The 20861-nt window shown below is 42.2% G+C and overlaps 1 protein-coding gene across 4 annotated transcripts in view; it reads right to left on the bottom strand.

The window, feature by feature from the left end:
• Window positions 1-20861, bottom strand: part of CFLAR (CASP8 and FADD like apoptosis regulator) — a 173117-nt gene that overhangs the window by 18851 nt on the left and 133405 nt on the right. For all 4 annotated transcript variants that reach the window (XM_033946842.1, XM_033946841.1, XM_033946844.1 and 1 more), the window contains exons 5-6: window positions 14807-14904; window positions 9773-9824 (exon numbers count right to left, since the gene is read on the bottom strand). In XM_033946842.1, coding sequence (XP_033802733.1) covers window positions 9773-9824; window positions 14807-14904 — 150 coding nt within the window. The remainder of the gene's footprint in view (window positions 1-9772; window positions 9825-14806; window positions 14905-20861) is intronic.

Below are 20861 nucleotides of genomic sequence, written 5' to 3'. Positions count from 1 at the left end.
GGCAGATAAAGGCAAATGGGCCATCTAGTCTGCCCATCCACATTAATCATTATCTCTTTCTCTCCCAAGTGCCTATCACAGGCTGTCTTTAATTCAGACACAGTTTCTGTTTCCACCACCTCTTCTGGGAGACTGTTCCATGCATCTACCACCCTTTCCGTAAAAAAGTATTTACTCAGATTACTCCGGAGCCTATTGTAAGGTTTGACCCCCCAAATGTAAGGTTTGGAGGGGTAATGTTGAGGCGGCTTTACAATCCGCCAGTTCCTGGATTCAATACCCTCGCAGAAGATTCATTAGGAAGTAAAATCAAATGATAAGCACAGCCAGAAGTGATTACATAGAGAATATATATATATATATATATATATATATATATATAGAGTGCAGAAATAAGCTTAATATTACAAAAAAGAAAGATTCATACAGATACATCAATTAAGCATTATAATTAATGAAAGAGAAATGGCAGTTTCCCCGCCTTACAGAGTCCAAAGGCAAGACAGAGAAGAAGGTGGTGATGTTCCAGACAGAGATGTTGCAGAGAGGGCAAGAGAGGGAGGGGGGGTTCTAATCTCCCATATTTATACTTTTGAAGCTTGTTCTAAAAATAGAATCTATTGAAATTAAGTACCCCTATCTTTTGTAAACTTTGAAACAATGGTGAATAAGGTTAGTGAGGTGTGAGAGACTAGAGAAGAATAGAGGGAGAACCTGTCCCTTACAGACTGGAGTCAAATATAATTTCCAGTATGCCTCTGACAATGGTTTCTGATTAATCTTAGCTATCGATGCTAGCTCATGCACCTGAACTTATTGTATATCTTAAGCTGTCCATCTTAAACACCAGACATTAACACACCTTAATACCTCTTCGCTGCAAGGTCCTTTGTTACCTTTAAGCAGTGATTTAATTTAGGCTGGCTAAGGCTGTTTTCAATGACATGCCCTAAGGTCAGACATGAATGATATGATCTCCATAGGTCTTTGCTGACATTGGTTAGGCCAACCGAAAATGCTGAGGCTGACACCTATCACCTTTTAACTTCATTCTATGCCCTCTCATTGCAGAGTTTCCTTTCAAATGAAAGAGTCTCAACTCATGCACATTTATATTACATAGGTATTTAAATGTCTCTATCATATCTCCCCTCTCCCGCCTTTCCTCCAAAGTATACAGATTGAGATCTTTAAGTCTGTCCCCATATGCCTTATCACGAAGACCACACACCATTTTAGTAGCCTTCCTCTGAAACAATTCCATCCTTTTTATATCTTTTTGAAGGTGTGGCCTCCAGAATTGTACACAATATTCTAAATGAGGTTTCATCATAGTCTTATACAGAGGCATCAATACCTCCAATTTCCTACTGGCCAAACCTCTCCCTATGCAACCTAGCATCTTTCTAACTTTCGCCGTCACCTTTTCAACCTTAAGATCATCATATACAATCACACCCAAGTCCCACTCTTCCGTCATGCACGTAAGTTCTTCACTCTTTAAACTGTACCATTCCCTCGGGTTTTTGCAGCCCAAATGCATGACCTTGCATTTCTTAGCATTAAATTTTAGCTACCGAATTTCAGACCATTCCTCAAGCTTCGCCAGGTCTTTTTTCATGTTATTCATACCATCCGGCATGTCTACTCTATTGCAGATTTTGGTATCATCTGCAATGAGGCAAATCTTACCCAACAACCCTTCAGCAATATCATTTATAAAAATGTTAAAAAGAACAGGCCCAAGAACAGAACCTTAAGGCACACCACTGGTAACATCCCTTTCCTCAGAGCGATCTCCATTGATCACTACCCTCTGTCACCTTCCACTCAACCAGTTCCTGACCCAGCCTGTAATTTTGGGACCCATCCCAAGGGGACTCAGTTTACTTATTAGACATCTGTGTGAAACACTGTGAAAGGCTTTGCTAAAATCTAAATACACATCTAGCGCACATCCTCTATCCAATTCTCTGGTCACCCAGTCAAAGAAATTGATCAGATTTGTCTGACAAGACCTACCTCTAGTGAATCCATGTTGCCTCCAGTCCTGTAATCTACAGGATTCCAGAAACCTGACCATTCTGTTTTAAAAGCATTTCCATTAATTTGCTTACCACAGAAGTCAGACTTACCGGCCTGTAATTCCCTACTTCTTCCTTACTTCCACTTTTGTGGAGAGGGACCATATCCGCCCTTCTCTAGTCCTCCAGTACTACTCCTGACTCGAGACTCATTGAATAGGTTAGGTGGTTTTTGTGGAGCTACCAGAGCTTCCCTATGTTCCTTCAGCACCCTCGGATGTACACCATCCGGCCCCATCGCTTTGTCTACCTTTATTTTAGCTAGCTCCTTATGAACACAACCCTCTGAAAATCGATTAGGGTCTATTACTCTTCCATCCCTATTCAAGATTTTCTTCTGCGGTTCCGTTCCCAGCACTTCAGCCGTGAACACAGAACAGAAATATTTGTTAAGCATTCGGCCTTTTCTTTATCAGCTTCTACATATTTTTCACCCTCATCTTTGAGTCTCAAAATGCCACTTTTGCACTTCTTCCTATCACTAATATGTCTAAAAAAGTCATATCTCCCCGTTTTACCATGACAACTATTTTTTCTTCTATTTGCATCTTTGGTTTCCTGACTACACGACCAGCCTCTAACTTTTCCAGATATTTTTGCCTGTCTGCCTCTTTCTGGGTTTTTTTGTAGTTTATGAAAGCTAACCTCTTATTCCTTACCTCCTTAGCTACTACTTTTGAGAACCAAAGCAGCCTTCTTTTCCTTTTACTTACTTGCCTCACAAAAAGGTTTGTTGCCCTTACAATCACTCCTATAAGTGCAGATATATTTCAATTCACATCTAGAGCTTGCTTCAGCAAGCAGCTTCATGTTTTCAAATCTGAAGAAACTTGTGTCCTGTTGAAAGACTTGCCTGCATAGATCTTTTCAAAAAGGCATTCCAGGAAGCTTCTGAAAAACTTGACAAATATTATCATATGAGCAATCAGGCTTGAATTTTCTGTAGGCTTGCAGATTGTTTGATCCTCATTGTGTTTATATCCTGCCAGAGGATTCTGAATACTTTCATGCAGTCTGGTTTTTCTGAGGTACCTGAATATGAGCTAAAACTGTGCAGGAAAAAGATTGTGCCTGAAGTTATTCAAAGCATGATTGTTTTAGACCTCCAAATGTTTTGGCTTTCAGTGAAAGAGAAAATTCCAGTTATCTCTAGATTGGCCTTCAGTTGTACGAGTATAAATGCTGTCTCCAACTCCACAGATGCAGAAAGAAGTTTTTCACTGTACAATTTGATACTTTCTGCTACGAGAATCACTAAGCGAGAAAATCTTGAAGGCTCTTTGTTTTCTCTATTATATAATTTAAATGAAAATACTAGATTGTACTGAAATTGTATACTGAACTGTGAAACAAACCCAAAACCCAGACCCCTGCTATAGTCAGCATAACTTCTACAAAATTGATCAAATATCAATCATTTGTGGCATAAAGCAACCTACATATATACTGAATAGCACTTTAAAATATTTGTAATCTTGGGGGCAGTAAATGGTTTCAATTGGATCAGTTATTTCATAGCTTGAACATTTTGTGCCATTTGACTGGTTCTTGGCCTCCTGCTACCAGCCTTCTGACCAGTTCAACCTGACTGACTAAGAGTTTTCAGAAAGTTGTCCAAAGTACATTTCTTCTAATCTTTGGTTGGAAATTACCCCAAATTGTTGATATTTGACCTGTTTTGAAGAATGCCGGCCATAATTAATATGACCATACGTCCTGTTTTGAACGGGACCATCCTATTTTTACGTACCCTGTCCCGTTGTCCCCAAGCACAGCTTCAGAATGCCGAAATGTCCCATTTTCAGAAAAAGTATCCTGAAGCTGTGCCCAAAACGTCGATCGCAGAGCCCGGGATTTCTCCCTGGTTCCCCAACACTGACGCAGCAGCAGATCAGGTGCATGCAGCGAATGCACAAGCCTTCCTCCCCGACATCAATTCTGATATCGGAGAGGAAGTTCTAGGCCAGCCAATCGCTGCTTGGCTGGCCCAAAACTTCCTCTTCGATGTCAGAATTGATGTCGGGGTGAGGGGAAGGCTTGTGCAGTCGTTGTACGCACCTGGCCTATTGCTGCGTCGGCGGTAGTGGCTTGGAGAAATTGGCGTCGGCAGCTGGGGGGAGCAGGGAGAGAGAAAGAAAGACAGAAAGAAAGAAAGAGAGAAAGAAAGACAGAAAGAAAGAAAGAAAGAAAGAAAGAAAGAAAGGGGGGAGGCAGGGAGAGAGAAAAAAAGAAAGAGAAAGAAATGAAAGAAAGAAAGGATGCACAGTCAGAAGGAAATGCAACCAAAGGCTCATGAAATCACCAGACAACAAAGGTAGGAAAAATGATTTTATTTTCAATTTAGTGATCAAAATGTGTCAGTTTTGAGAATTTATATCTGCTGTCTATATTTTGCACTACAGGTACTTGTCGACTTATGACCATAATTGGTTTCAACTGACAGGTCGTAGTTGATCGGGACATAAGTCAGCCTATGTTAGACTAAGGTAAATATACTGTATTAGACTGGGTAATGATATTATAATCATCTTAAAGTAATATTTTATCAACATTTTCTTACTTTCTAAGTCAAGCACAGCACAATCCTTTGTGGTGAACATTTGTTGTGGCGCCTCCTCTTTATATTATTACTGCTGCGTAGCAAGACTTGGGAGTGCGGGAGACTGGGGCTGCTAACAGTTGGCGGGAGAAACTGTAGTAAACGCATTGTAAAGTTGAATAGTCGTATATTTAAAGTGACCATATGTCCCGTTTTGAACAGGGGGGGACGTCCTGTCCCATTTAGAGGAAAAAAAATAAATGGTCACGTTACCCATAACAAATAATCGGGGGAAGGGGGTTGGTTCACAATGTAGCCTGGCTTTCAGTTGTATAAATGCCAACTCCAACTCCAGAGATACGGAGATAAGTTTTTCACTGTTCAATTTGATATCTTCTGCTACAAGAAAGTCATTAAGCAAGAAAAATTTGAAAGCTCTTTGTTTTCTCTAGTATAATTTAATGAAAATATTGAATTGTACTGAAATTCTGGATAATAATTAGCAAAAATATTCTTTAAATTTGTCAAATAAATGTGCAGATTTTACAGATTTTGTGCACAGAACTTGGGAGATTTTTTAGCACAGAATTTTGAATTTTTTTTTTTGCGCAGAATTCTGCCAAGAGTGAGGTCTGTTGGCCAACAGATGCAGTAAAAGAAAGTACACTTCTCCCTCCGTATTCGCGGTTTCAACATTTGCGGTTTCAATTATTCACGGTTTTTAGCTTGCTGGCTCCTCCCCCCAAATTACAACAGCTTGCATAGAGAAATTGCTGATTCCAAGCGTTTACAGAGAAAATCGTTGATTCCCAGCACTTTCTCCACCGTGTTTTGCCTCTCCTTCAGGAACAGACCAGGTCTCCTACCATGTTATTCGCGGTTTTACTATATTCACGATGCTTTTTAATAGAAAACAGCGAATAACATATGAAAAAGTTATTCATGGTTTTTCTGTATTTGCGGTTCTGTTAATCTCCTATCACAGAGAATATGGAGGCAAAAGTGTAGATCTTTATAATATACCCCTTAAGGGGTTAGAGCAACTAGAATACCTCTGTATTTCTCTCTCTTTCTCAAAGCGGATGGTGATGGTTTCCCATGCAGCTCCTTGAAATTTCAGCTTCTAAGCTGATTTATTCTAGTTTACTTGGCTGAAATTCTTAATAGTCAGTGACAGAAAGAGTATATGGATCATTCCAGGGAAATATCTGGTGGCTCCAAGTCCCTACCCTTTCTACCCACTCCTATATTGGCTCTTGGGGTTGAAGTCCCTCAGTTCAATTATACTGAGGCTTAATTCTGGTACAGTCTTTAGGCTAGACATCGGTAGAGTTTAGGGAGTTTTCTGGTGGCAAGGGCAACATTCAGTGGTGGCAAGTTCCTTCTCTCCTTCCCCACTGCTGACTACAGTTTAAAACAGCAAGTATATCTGAATTCCTATAGTAGTTAGAGGCAGCTGTATGTTTCCTCTACAATTTTCAATATTCTAGCATTTCACAAAACCAGGTGCTGCCTGGCTTCCTTGCTCCTTCTATCTAAAGTGACTGTCTGTTTCTCCCAGTTCAGCCATCTTGATTAGCATTTTGAGCTAGGGAATTTTGAGTAAATTCTGCATTTCGCAGTTGCACAGAATTCCTCCAGGAGTGAGACATAAACCATTAGTCTGGATTGATCTGTCAGGATGACACAGAAATATTGCTTAAGATGCTCCCTGCTTCCTCATAAACCCCAAAAATGATCTATCACTTTAAAAGATTAGGTAACAGACGCCCTGGGAGCATCTACATAGTAACAAAGTAAATGATGGCTGATAAGACATGCATGGTCCATCTAGTCTACCCAACAAGATAAACTCATAGCATATGATATAACGTATCCATACATGCTATTGATCTGTCCTTGACATTTTCAGGGCACAGACCATAGAAGTCTGCCTAGCACTGGCTTAATTTTCAACTACTAGAGCAGGGCTGCCCAAGTCCAGTCCTCAAAATCTTCTGGCAGGCCAGGTTTTCTGGATATCCGCAATGAATATGCATGAGAGAGATTTGCCTGCACTGCCTTCTTGGTATGCAAATCTCTCTCAAGCATGTTCATTGTGAATATCCAGAAAACCCGGCCTGCCAGTAGATCTCGAGGACCAGACTTGGGCAGCCCTGTACTAGAGTCTTTAGTCTACCAGTTTGTTTCTTTTTCAAATTTGTATTTTAAGTGCTTTTCCTACACTAGTTCTAGTGATAGACTGTGAATATAATGACAGGAACAAAGGTCACCCCACTGTTCTATGAAGTGATTTTCCACTGGAGCCTCACAGTGCACCAACACAATTCTTTGTATCACTTCTGATTCTTAGCAGCATAGATCTAGTATCTGGATACAATGCAGCATTTCAAAAACATTTAGAAAACAAGGGATAGCAGATGTACCCAGGGCTGTAGTTATGAATGGACCTCATGAGTCCACCCATTTTCACTTCAGGCCCAACCCACAGCAGTTGGTGTAGCAGGCAGGGATCCCCAAGCCCTGCCTACTGAAACAACCCACTAAAGTTATGAACCTTATCAAAAACCACAGCAGTCAGTGGCACCCTCAACATGCTCCATTTTTGTGCATGCTCACTTCATGCACAAGAACTAAAGCATGTGGAGGGTGCTGACTGACTGCCATGGTTTTTGACATGGGCTCACAACTTTGGCAGCTGCCTACTTTTGAAGAATATAGACATCTCAAAATGCCCAAATGGACAGCAATGTGCTTAAAAAGTCCAAATCCTGATTTTGCAATGACAGAAAAGAAATGTTCAACACTGCAGTACATCCAGATAACAAGAGGGGCATTTTGTGTATGTGTTTTGGGTAAAACTAGAGATGGCCTAAAATGAGAACATCCAACAACAATTACAGAATGGGAAAAAACATCCAAGCCTAAAAAGCAGGACGTCCAAAGTTCAAGTTTGAGAACTGCTTTGGATCTAATACAAGGTTTGTAGTTAGATCTTGAATTGTTGAATTGACTTTTTGTCCATCCTGAACGCAACTTTCTCTGGACTTGGATAAGAGCACACCAGGTCTGGAATTGTCCAAGGACTATCAAGGATGGGAGGGTAATGTAAAACATGCAACATTCTTTTGACCTCTGTTGTTTTTGTACTGCTCTTGCTTATTTCTAATAAAAGATAATTAAAATTTAAAAAAGGACATCCCAAGTTAGACCTGTTTCAGTCACATCTGGGGTACAAAAAGGTCTCTGACCGAGCAGCTGACCACTGAAGAGATTAATCACTCAATGTAGGGTTACCCGAAGTCCGGATTTCCCCAGATATGTCCTCCTTTTGAGGACATGTCCGGGGATCCAGATGGCTTTTCAAAACCTGGCACTTTGTCTGGGTTTTGAAAAGCTTTTCTTCGTGCAGGAGATTTTCTTCATGCATGCGTGGATGTCCTGCCCGACAAAAGCAGGCAATGTGTGTGTGTGTGGGGGGGGGGGGCAGGGCTGAGATTGGAGGTGGGACTGGGGCAAAATCGGGAGGCGTGGCAGGGCATAACCGGGGCATGACGGAGTGGAGATGGGTGGGACTGGGGTTAGGACTAAGGATCCGGATTTTCCAGATGGAAAATCTGGTAACCCTAAGTTAATGTCTGCTGTCTCCTCCCACTCCCTTGAAAGTGAAAGAGGACATTAGGATCTATGACATCTTCAAGTATTATGGGCATTCTTATCAAAGCAGGAAGCAAATCTGAGATTCAAATCCAAATTTAACTCTTAATTTTTTTTTTAATGTGAGCCCTTCAGAAACAGAAAATTACTTACTGAACCTAAATATATAAGCCACCTCTGCAAGCATGAACACTATTAAAGTGATGCACATTCAGTACAGTAGGTATTTTTCTGTTCCTAGAGGGCTCACAATTATAAAACAGTTAGGGTCCCTTGGTTTAAAGTCCACTGCAGTAACCACTAGATAACCTCTTTGATGTATTTCCTATTGGAAAATACATGTGAGATGGACATATGTCATGAGTGTTATAAACTGGGTGTCTCTATTTTGACTTGTACATCCTTTCAAAAATGCCCCTCTATATCTTAGCTGACAGGATTTGGAGATACCTGCCAGCTAGATATTTAATTTTAAAGTTTGGTGGGAAAGTGGGGGGGAAGAGAAAATGGAGCCCACTCAACCTACCCACTGATCCAATCAAAAATCGATTTCTGGCTATGCCACTGAGTGAACCTATTTCCCTGATCTTTTAAAAAGGCAAAAAGAGATATGCACTGAGAGATGCTTCAACTTAGCTCTTTGTTCTAAGCACTCTGCTACAATGGTTTATATAGTTTGTTATATTATATAACAATGGTCTTCAGGTGTAGAGACCCAATGGAAAAAAATAAAATTCATCCCACCTCCACTTCTCTTGTTCCTACTGCTCACTCTTCTCATCCTAGCTGTACGAGTAAGTAAGGAATGGCAACCACGTACCAAAGCAAACATCAAAAACTTATCCCAGCTGCAGGACAACTCATGTTGCTGTCCTCTTGTATCTAGTGGGTGAAAAGTACAGGGCCAGGTAACCCCAGGAGACCACAAATAAGAGCTCAGTGGGTTCAAGAGACTGATGAAAACGGGTCGGAGATATCAGTATACTATAATATTTCTTATAGCTTGGCTATGTTTTTTTAAAAATCAGATTTGTACACCACTGTGTGGGGTCTTTTTAAATCAGAGTGCTGATATATAAATATTTAAAATAAATAAATTATTGTTAAATAAATTTGTGGCTTTGGCTTCCATAAAATTATTTTACAAAGGTTATTTTGCGGGATTGTGATTGTGTATAGTCTACAGCAGTGATTGTGATTGTGTATAGTCTACAGCAGTGGTCCCCAACCCTGTCATGGAGGACTACCAGGCCAATCAGGTTTTCAGGCTAGCCCTAATGAATATGCATGAGAGAGATTTGCATATAATGGAAGTGACAGGCATGCAAATCTGCTCCATGCATATTCATTAGGGCTAGCCTAAAAACCCGATTGGCCTGGTGGTCCTCCAGGACAGGGTTGGGGATCACTGGCCTACAGATCAGTTGAAGAATTTTAGATAAGGGTATCACAGATAAAATTTTTGCATAGTTTTGTAATAACTTCTCCCTACCTCGAGTGGCATGATTTCCATTCATTGATCCTTTAGTTTCAGAAATGCTGTTCTAAAAAAAATAGTAATAATAATAAATCACACAACAAAATAAAACAAAAAAATAATTAAACATTAATTTCTTGTAAACAGGTAATAAAGTTCAAGTATAATCTTAGAAAAAAGTGTGTTGAAGGTCATCTGAATAAACCACATTATTTATCAAATAATCAGTCAAACAGGTTTAGAAAACCTGACAAATGCTCTGTTTATGTTAAACAAAACTTAATTCATACTTAAACACAGTGGAATTAAATGAATATGCCAACTGGAAATATGAACTCAGAGAAAACACCTTGAAAGCTAACCTACAGAAATCACATGACAAGGAAGCAAGAAGAGATCAAAGAGTGGAAATACTGTTGCAATTATAACCAGGAAAAAGCACACATCAGAATCAGTACAGTCAAAGTGCTAAACAAAAGGATAATATCCCACCTCATTGTACATGTATGTAAATTAACATAATATTAAAAGGAGATTATGTACTTACACTGATAAGCTTTTTTTCCAGTAGATAGATGAGATATTCTAGACAGTAGGCTATTTCCCTTTAGCAGCCTGCTGCAGAAGGAATCCATTCCGGATTTTTCACTTTGTCTCTGTTATATTCCACCTTCCGTCAGTACCCAAGCACGTAACCCAATACACATGAAATAGAGGCCCCTGCAGCAACAGGCTAAAACAGTAACTAAACAGTACCATTAACATAGGCTTCAAAGGAGCTCAGAAACTACTCCTCAATAAATGGAAACAAGGTACTATCCGGTCTAGCCCCTAAATATATAACTGACCTCTTCTCCTTCTCAACCAACAGACATAAGAGAAGAACACACCTGAAGTTCGTTTCCCCATCGGCAAGAGGATGTAAATTTAAGAGATACCATCAACAACTTCTATCGTATCAAGCAGCCATATGGGGCAAAGACCTGGAAAAACTAATTATACACGCAAATAACTATGGTGAATTTAGGAAACATCTAAAAACATACCTGTTCTTGAAGTACCTAGGTAACGAATCTGTACAATCGACCCCATCACAATCTCACCCCCCAAATCTGATCCCGTAAACCAGGGGTGCCCACACTTTTTTGACTCGCGAGCTACTTTTAAAATGACAAAGTCAAAATGATCTACCAACAATAAAATTTTAAAAAAACACAACGCACACTGTACGCATAGAATTGTTAATTATCATTCCTATTCCGGGGTTTTTTCAAAGAGGTCAAAGCACTGTCACCTCAGTAACAACCATACAAAAATAGACAAATACCCACCCCCCTCCCTTTTTTCTAAACCACAATAGCAGTTTTTAGCGCAAGGAGCTGCGCTGAATGCCCAGCGCTGCTCTCGACGCTCATAGGCTCCCTGCGCTAAAAACCACTATTGCGGTTTAGTAAAAGGGGACCATATTGTAAAATATAGACAGCAGATATAAATTCAGACACATTTTGATCACTAAATTTAAAATAAAATAATTTTTCCTACCTTGTCTGGTGATTTCATGAGTCTCTGGTTGCACTTTCTTCTGACTGTGCATCCAATCTTTCTTTCAGCCTGTATGCTTCCTCTCCTCCATACCTCATTCCCTCCCCCAACTTTTTCTTCCTCTCTCCCTGACCTTTCTTTCTTTCTCTCTTCATGCCCCCTTTCTTTTTTCTGTTTCTCTTCTTTCCTTCTGTCTCCCTGCCTGCCCTCTTTCTCCCTCCCTGCCCTCCCCCAAGCCACTGCCACTGCCGCTGCCATCGGAACAGGCCCCCAAAGCCGCCCGCCGCCGTCCACGCTCTCCCTGCTTCGGGCCGACCAGCATTCCTCTCCCCGACGTCAATTCTGCCGTTGAAGAAGAAGTTCTGCTGGCCAGAACTTCCTCTCCAACGGCAGAATCGACGTCGGGGAGAGGAAGGCTGATCGGCCCAAGATTGACCTATTGAGAGAAATGCTGCCGGGTCCTGCCTTTGAGGAAACAGAAAGTAGGCAGGACCTGGCAGCAAGAAGAGCAAATCACAAGCTTCACTGACCCGTCTCCCGCTTCAGCCCGCGAACGGGGCTCTAACATGTGCGTGCCGGCTTCCCTTCTCTCCCCGCCCCCCCCCCCCCGACATAACTTCCGGTTTCAGAGGGAAGAGAAGGGAAGCCGGTACAAGCACACGTTAGCCCCCGGAGCATAAGTTCTCCAAGCCGGTTTTTTTTTTTTTATGTTGAGCAGCGGCGGCAGCAGCAGAATTCAGGAGCAGATGAGGACTGCCCAGCGCCCTAGGGAGAACACTGGTACGCCACCGACTTTCACCCCGCCCTGCCAGCACTCTGATTGGCTGGCGTTCTTCAAGAGGTGGACCAGTCAGGAGGGGAAAAAAGAGAAGAGAAGAAGTGAACCCACTCTGCGATCGACTGGGGGTCGCCTGAGCGAGCGACCTGTCGATCGCGATCGACGTATTGGGCACCCCTGCCGTAAACTGTTATCCACTAATCTCTAACTATGAATGTTCCATTCAATTTGTAGAATCTTTCTAATTCATTGTAAACCGCATAGAATCTTTCTAATTCATTGTAAACCGCATAGAACTTCACGGTCCTGCGTTATATAAACTGTTATTATTATTATTATATGCAATTTCTTCCCAGCCCCCAAGGGCTGACAGGCATCCAAGAATCAGCTTGGAGGCTCATAAACAGACTGAAAACTGTGAGCAGGCACAATAAAAACAAGGCAGGAGACTAGAATGTCTCACCTATCTACTGGAAAAGAGCTTACCAGGGTAAGTACATAAATCTCCTTTTCCAGTGCAGTCAACTTCCCTACTTGTCAGCTCAGTGTTCTAACCACTATGCTACTCCTTCCATTAGTGATGGTGTCACTGAAAGTTCAGCATTCTCTGCCTCCATTTGCTGGCTGGGAAACATAAGTCATTCATCAAGACTGCTCTAGCAGGAAAGAAATTATTTTTGCACACTGAAAGAAAAGATTACATTTACAAAGATGAGTAAAACTCCTACTTGAATGCATTTTGAATGTATTTTTTAGACATCAAAATGTGTGGTGAGTTTTGCAAAGCACTGTACCTCTAGAACATGAAAAGGTGAAATAGTTTCATGATGGACAAGTAGGCTGGCAAATTTGAGCGAAGGCCTGATGGAGGTAAGATATGTACGCAGGGAAGAAACTGTTGGCAGAAGAACTCCCATGAAACATTGGTTTTCAGTCTGCAGTGTGTCCAGTGCCATAGCAATCGGTTTTATCACCTTAATATACTTTGCCATGAAAGCAATTTCATTTGAGAAGAAAGCTGTCAAGGAAAGCTTCTCGCAGATGTCATTGGGCAGTTTCAGACTTCTTCACAATACGAGAATACACTTTGCCAACAGCATAATAAAATGAATTCCAGCTAGTAACATTTGGTACAGCAAGTGTGGTTTCCATATTTTGTACACTATTTCAACTGCTTGTGGACTTTTATTGAACTTGTTCCAGATGGCAATGCATTTCGCCATGGTTCTATGGCTTAACTTGTTGTAATTTGCATCTTCATTGGCCCCTTCTGAATCAGACACAGCAATCAAGTTCATTGCGTGGGTACTACAACAATGGTGAGATGGATGTGCATACTCTGTTGCTTTTGCATCTGTTTGGTTGGCTAAGATGTCTGTAATATTTGTGTAGGTAACCCCTCCGTTGTAAATTTGTAAGGGCACAACTTGTGTTGGTTCTACAACCATTGTTTCTGTCTTTGAGAATGCATTGAACAAAGAACAGCTTGCTGATCTCTTCAACAAAGGCAGTTTTTCATGCGCAGCTGAATGGACGTCTTGCAGGTGCTTCTTAAGATTTGCTGTAGTATTGATTGCACAGCTGTAGGACTGCTTAGAAGCCAGCGGGTTTGCAACGTACACGACTATTTCTACTGTCTGACCCTACTAGCATAAAAAATTCAGTGAAGACCGAATGCTCAAATGAGCTAGCATTGTGATTATAATTTTTCTCCATTTGGGCTTACTGAGGGTTACGCTGCAGCCAGCATTCATCCCCTCATGGGTCACCTGAAGAGTCCCAATTTCCCAAGACTCTGACAAGGTGATTTTCCAATCCACAGGTCTTTGTCACTGCCTCCATTTTATCTCAGGGTGAGAATATCTTATGCCCACAGCAGTCCTTCTTGGAGGCTTCCTTTTGGAAGGGGGACTCCCTCTCCTCTTCTGGGTTTTTCTCCCCAGTGTTTAGGGCCTCTTAGCCACTTCAGAGACTCTTTTTATTACTAATAATAGGTACATGTAAAACAGCTTGCAAATTAGTCCCTTTAAGTATGCAAAAACAGTCCAGCCATTTATGAAACAATTCTTTCAGTTCAGTAGAGCCCATTTGGCTGGCTGTCACCACGAATAGCCGGTACATGGATAGTTACTGTAATGCACTGTGATGAGGCAAGAGAAATGAGTTGAATTGGAGGCTTAATACATAAAATAGCATGAATGGAAATTCATCGTCAATTATTCTGCATGCTATGTAAACAGTAACACATATGTAATTTGTAAATTTAGCTAATAGTTACTAAAATTAAGTAACTAGTTACTTAATTTTGTTGATCTTATCAAAAAGTAACTAGCTACACTGATAGTTGCCTAAAAATGTAACTAATTACTTCTTGGAGGCTTCCTTTTGGAAGGGGGACTCCCTCTCCTCTTCTGGGTTTTTCTCCCCAGTGTTTAGGGCCTCTTAGCCACTTCAGAGACTCTTTTTATTACTAATAATAGGTACATGCAAAACAGCTTACAAATTAGTCCCTTTAAGTATGCAAAAACAGTCCAGCCATTTATGAAACAATTCTTTCAGTTCAGTAAAGCCCATTTGGCTGGCTGTCACCAGTAACTAGTTAATACCCAGCACTGCAAATCACTATCTATTAAGAAAAAACATTTGGATCAGTCAACAGACTGCAGTGCAAGAGCACAGAGATGAAACAAGGCAAGGGGTATAGTCCAGAATGTAAATCTTCAACGTACCAATGAGCTGAATGAGTGCTTACTGATGGCCAAGTTAGGGAGTGACATCTGAACTGCATTCACGAAGGACTGTTGAGAACTTCTGGACAAGCAGGGTGCTGAAAATTGAAGAGCAATAATGATTTTAAACTTATTGTATATATTGTATCATATACAAACAGGCCTTTAGGTAATTTTAGAATTTGAAATTGCTTAACACTATTAAACGTGTATTTTTTCAAATACATTTTAACTTTATTCAACTGTGCCTCAGAGAACATCTATGTATGTTCTGTAAAACTTCTTCATTTGTACATTCTTATGTACAATTTTATAACAGTCATTTTCAGTGACTAAAAGGGAATATTAGGTTCTTAACTCGATAATCTTTCTGGTAGAAGGGTACAGGAGTCTTGACAAGTGGGTTATATATCTCCACAAATGAGTTTGTGTAGAAGGAGTTAAATTTTCTTCGGCCCCACTTCCTGCTCTGGGCTGCATTCTAGCTCAGTGCTCTTGCACCACCAGTCCGCGGACCGGTGTCAATCCTCAAAAGTTTCCTGCCAGTCCGTGAAGAATTAGTGTCACCTGCAAATGTGTGTCCATCTTCCTTCCGGCTTGGCTGCTCCTTATCTTCAGCGCCAGCTGCATTTGTTTGCTGGGAAATCGCATAGTGGCTCTTACACGCTGCACATGGCTGACCCAGAACCAGAACTGGGTCAGCAACATGCAGCGTACAAGAGCTGCTGCGCACTGTCCCGGCAAACAAGTGCAGCTGGCACTGAAGATAAGGAGCAGCCAAGTTGGAAGGAAGATGGACATTCGCTTGCAGGGGACTCTGATCTGGCTTCAGCAGAGGCTGGATGGCCCTGAACAAATAAGGGAGAAAAGAGGGGAGGGAGGAGCGTGTTGGGACATGGGAGGGGCATGAATTTGAGACAAAGATTGGAAGGCAGGGAGGGGAAACATGAACCCGGGACACAGAAGGAAGAGTCATGAACTTGGGACACAAGGGAGGGGATAGAAAGGCAGAATTGTTGGGGATGAGTGTATAAGTGAGAGGGAAAGATAGTGCACATGGGGAAAGGAAAAAAGGAAAATTGTTGGGCGTAGGGAGAGAGAGGAGTGAGGATAGAGATACATGGGGAAGAGAAGGATGAGAGGGAGAAATGTTAGATATGGTGGTGGAGAGGGAACAAAGGGACAGATTGAAGGGGATGCAAGGGAGAGGAATGATGGACATAGTGATGGAGGGAGAGGTGTGATAGAAAGAGAAATGTTGGGCATGGGGCTGGTGGGCAATAGTGAAAAATGCTGCACATGATCTGGGAGATGAGAGAGGGAAAAATGTTGAATATGGCAGTAGAGGGAGTGGGAGAGATACACCATGGATCTCTCTCTATCTTTTTCCCCACTCCCTGTACATGGGATGGAGATGGGGACTGAGTTCATGGGGACAGGACGGGGACCGAGCTGCGGGGATGAGGCAGAGATGGTTTTTTAAAATTTCAGTCTTAGTAGTTTGCCGGTCCACAAAATAATTCTTTTATTTCCGCCGGTCCATAGGTGTAAAAAGGTTGAAGAACACTGCTCTAGCTCCTCCTCAGTTCGTACCAAGGCACTATAAGAGGAGAAATAAATAGGAGGGGCATGGGGATTCTCCCTGACAGTATATTCTGTTCTATTCTTTAAATATTGTTGAGAATCAAATTAACTTCAATATAAAACAGCGTACAAGCATGGTACAAAACATGTGAGACAAAAGAAAACCCCAAGGTGAAACTACCTACCTGAATGCAAACACCACTAACACTTATGGAAATGCTAGATGTACTCTTCAAATACTTCTGACTGGCAGAAATCCAAACTTCTGGATACATATACCTCTCTGAGGTAGAAAGCAGGCTAAATGGAAATCTGATAGGGTGGGCCATCAAGACTCCTGTACTACCAGAAAGAATATTATCAAGGTAAGAAGCTAATAATTCTGGTGCAAAGGGTATAGAAGTCTTGACAGTTGGGACATACCATAGCAGTCCCTGGAGTCTAGGATGGGATAGACGAGCCTGCTGTCAGCATCATGGACCTGAAAGCGGTGTCCATATGTGCAGCCACATCCACTCTGTAAATTTCATAAAAGTATGGAGGGTGGACCATAGCTGCCCTACAAATCTCTTCAGGCGATATTGTCCGGGCTTCTGCCCATAAAGCCGTCGCATTTCTAGTGGAATGAGCTTTCAAAGATATCAGAGGCTGTTTATCACAGCTTATACACAGAGGCAATTGCCAAGTGAATCCATCTGAAAATAGATGCCTTAGAGGTTGGCTTTTTCTGCTTGCCAGTGTTTGTTAAAACAAAAAGATGATCTGACAGACAAAATGCATTTGTCACTTCTATGTAATAGAGAAGAATTCTCTTAACATCCATCAAACCCAGCACCTGAAGATAGAGCCATGCTTTAGACTTCTGCATTGCCAGAATGTTCAAAATCGGATGAGTTAGCTTCAGTTTGCGTGGCTCTGGAAGAAACACATGACCCGCTGCTGTGTTGAACCAAACTCCCAAGTACTCTAGGGATTGAGTCAGTTCCAGGTGACTTCTGGAAACTGATGATCTAGCCTAGATCTTGTAGGAGTTGGCCACACTTGTGCCACTGCTCTTTTGCCCTCAGTCTTGGAAGGTGCTCTAATCAGTCAATCATCCAAGTGTGAAAGCACCTGAATTCCTACTTGGCCTAGGTGCGCAGCTACCATAACCATTCCCTTGATGAAGGTGCAAAGTGTTGTCGCTATACTGAAGGGCAATGCTGCAAACTGGTAAAGTTACCTAGCACATGAAATCTCAGCAATTTCTTGTGATCCAGAAAGATGGGAATATGTAAGTAGCCCTCAGTCAAATCCAGAGAGGCTAGAAATTCCCCTGGTGTCACTGCCACAATGACCAACTGGTCTCCATGCGGAATTGGGGCACTTTTAGCGATATATTAATTGACTTCAGATTCAGGATTGGTCTTCAAGCATCTGAGTCTCTTTTCGGTACAACAAAGTATATAGAGCATCTGCCAAAGCCCAATTCTTCTGTTGGTACAGGCTCTACAGCCCAGATATCCATTAGTCTTCTCACTCTTCCTCGCACATTCTTGGGCCAACTGACTGGAATTCACAAATAAGTCCCTCAGAGGATGAAAGAATTCGAGTTTGAATCCTTCTTGAATGATGTCTAATACCCAGTGGCTCAAGCATACCTGCACTCAAGCCTCCCAGAAAGCTGTCAATCTCCAACCTATCAGTGGAGGAGTGGCTACAATCCTGGCATCATTGGGCCTTTTTGGAGTCTGCTGCTGGGCGGGAAGCAGTGTGCTGAACTTGTCTAGAACTGCCGTATCTCTGCTGTGAGTCATAATACAATCTTGAGTAGAGAAGTCTGCTGAGGGCTGACAAAATCTTTGAGAACCTCAAAAATGACCATGACCTGACCCTCTTGAGGTCTGAGGTCTATGGTCTGGAAAAGACTTAAGACTGACAATCCGACACACTGGCTATAAAATCGTCCAATCTTTTGCCAAAGAGCATTTGGCCCTTAAAAACTAGCCTGCATGGGTTTTAACACCTTTGAACAGTTTAGTGTCATCTGCAAATTTAATCACATCACATCTGCAAGTTCAATCACATCACTCGTCATTCCACTTTCCAGATCATTTATAAATAAGTTAAATAGCACCGGTCCCAATACAGACCCCTGCGGCACTCCACTGTTTATTCTCCTTCATTGAGAAAAATAACCATTTAACCCTACCCTCTGTTTTCTATCTGATAATCAATTCCTAATCCACAACTGAACTTTACCCCCTATCCCATGATACTTTAATTTTCTCAGGAGCCTCTCATGAGGAACTTTGTCAAAAGCTTTCTGAAAATCTAGATCAGGGGTGTCCAACCTTTTGGCTTCCCTGGGCCTCATTGGCCGAAAATTTTTTTTTCTGGGGCCGCACTAACACTAGCTGATGAGCAAAAAAAAAAGGTTGAGCAGGTCCCAAATTTGCAATCACTAATATAGAAGATGTACCTATCTAATAATAAACTTTTATTAAAGGGACACTGTGGAGAGGAACCCAAAAAGCAGTAATACTTACCCTGACTGAGTGATCCTCCACGTACACCACTGACAGTGGCCACAGGCTTCCGCATCCCCACTCTGATGAGCAGGGATGCGCGCTCCTGGTTCTCCCATTCACTTCTATTACAGCTACGGTGAGCCTCTTCAGAGGTGAGCCTCATCAAAGCGGGGATGCTGAATCATCTGTCAGCAGCGCACGTGAATGATTGTTTAATCAGATTAAATATTACTGCTTTTTTGGGCCTCCCACTTTGAGCTTAGGCTCCCTCAAAATGAATATCTCCTCTACTGTAGCTAGTAGGGATCCCCCCAAGCCTCACCAACTGACGGCCACCTCCTCCCCCTCCAACTTCCCAAGTTCTGTAGCTGGCAGCAATATTGCAGAGTGGTTGCCTTCCCTCCCCCCCTTGGCTTTCATGCATGCATGAAAGCAGGGGCAGCTTGAGGATATTGCCATTGGCTGCAATGCTTGGAGATTTTGAGTTGCCAGACTGGAGGAAGATGTCTTCAGTTGGCAGGGCTTGGGAATCCCCACTAGCTCAAGTATTTATAAATTGCACTCAGGCGGGGAGAAAATTTGGTGCCCATCCACTAATTTTGGGCTCCAGTACCTCATCCCAAATCAGCTGTATATGACTATGCCACTGAATACAAAAATAATTGTGATGCACATATCCTAAAGCTAACATATTCCAGTTAATAAATTCAAAATAAAACAATTTTTTCTACCTTTTGTCTGGATGTTTTGTTTTTCCATCATCTTGGTCCCAGTTTCTTTTTCTTCTTTTTGTCTATCTTCAACTAATTCTCTTTCCAGTGTCTGTTGTCCATTTCTTTCTCCTCTTTTGGTCCATTTCCTTCTTATGCTTATCTCAAACATCCACTCAAATCTAGCCTTCTTTCTCACCCTTCTTCTTTTTAAATGTTCAGCTACCTCTCAATTCTCCATCTTCTCTCAGTCCCTAGCTCTCCCATTTCCCATCTCACTCCTTTCACAGCCTTCTATTCCCTTCTATATATTCCCTTCCATTGCCACATTTCTACCACTGTACTCACTGATCTCTCACTCATCTTGTCATCTCCCTTTTGACCTCATCCACATGGCTCACCACTTTCAGAAACTCCCTCCCTCTCTCCACTGGTCAGGCTATAACTCCCTATCCTTCTCTCCACTGGTCAGGCTATAACTCCCTGTCCCTTTCTTTCCATCACCTAGCATCATCTTATCCCAACTCTCTTCCTTCCTGCCCTCCCATGGTTCCATCTCTCCTCTTCTACCTCCATGGTCCAACATTTTGCTACCTCTCTTTTCTGTTTTTCTTCTTCCCTCCCCACTTGACGCTGAACAATGAAATGGAGGAAAAAAAGAGAGATGCTGCATCTCTCTGCCTTCCATCCAGAGGCCTAACATTTCTCCACCCTCCCATCCCCAGATCCAACTTCTCTCCCTTTCTTTTCCCAACTGCCACCATCCCATCTCACCCCATGCCCCCCTTCCCCAGGTCCACCATGTCTTCCATTCTCTTCCCAACAGTTTTCCCTTCAAGTATCTCTTTCCCTCTTCCTTCACACCACCTCAGGTCCAACTTCTCTCCCTTCAGACCATTGCTCACCATCTCTCTTTCTGGCCCCATAAGCTCTCCCCCCACACCCAATCTGGCACATCTTTTAATACCATCCACCCCCCCAAAAAAGTCCAGGAGGCTTCCTCGGCCCAGCATGTTCTCCCCCTACTCTCTGCGCCCATGCATCTCTACCTCACTCCTCTTCCACCACCATGTCCAATAATTCTCTGTCTCCATCCCTCCTCTCTCTGCCCAACAGTTCTTTTTCTTTATCTCTCAAATTGCATCATCTCTTTCCCTCTCTCAGTCACCCAATTCTGCTTTTTTATTATCTCCCTCACCTCAGCATCTCTTTCCCTCACTCCCTCCATTCTTCCATCTTATGGCTCATGCT

This window comes from Geotrypetes seraphini, chromosome 5 (genome assembly GCF_902459505.1).
Source record: "Geotrypetes seraphini chromosome 5, aGeoSer1.1, whole genome shotgun sequence".
Lineage (NCBI taxonomy): Eukaryota > Metazoa > Chordata > Amphibia > Gymnophiona > Dermophiidae > Geotrypetes > Geotrypetes seraphini.
This window is presented reverse-complemented; position numbering and strand designations above follow the sequence as displayed.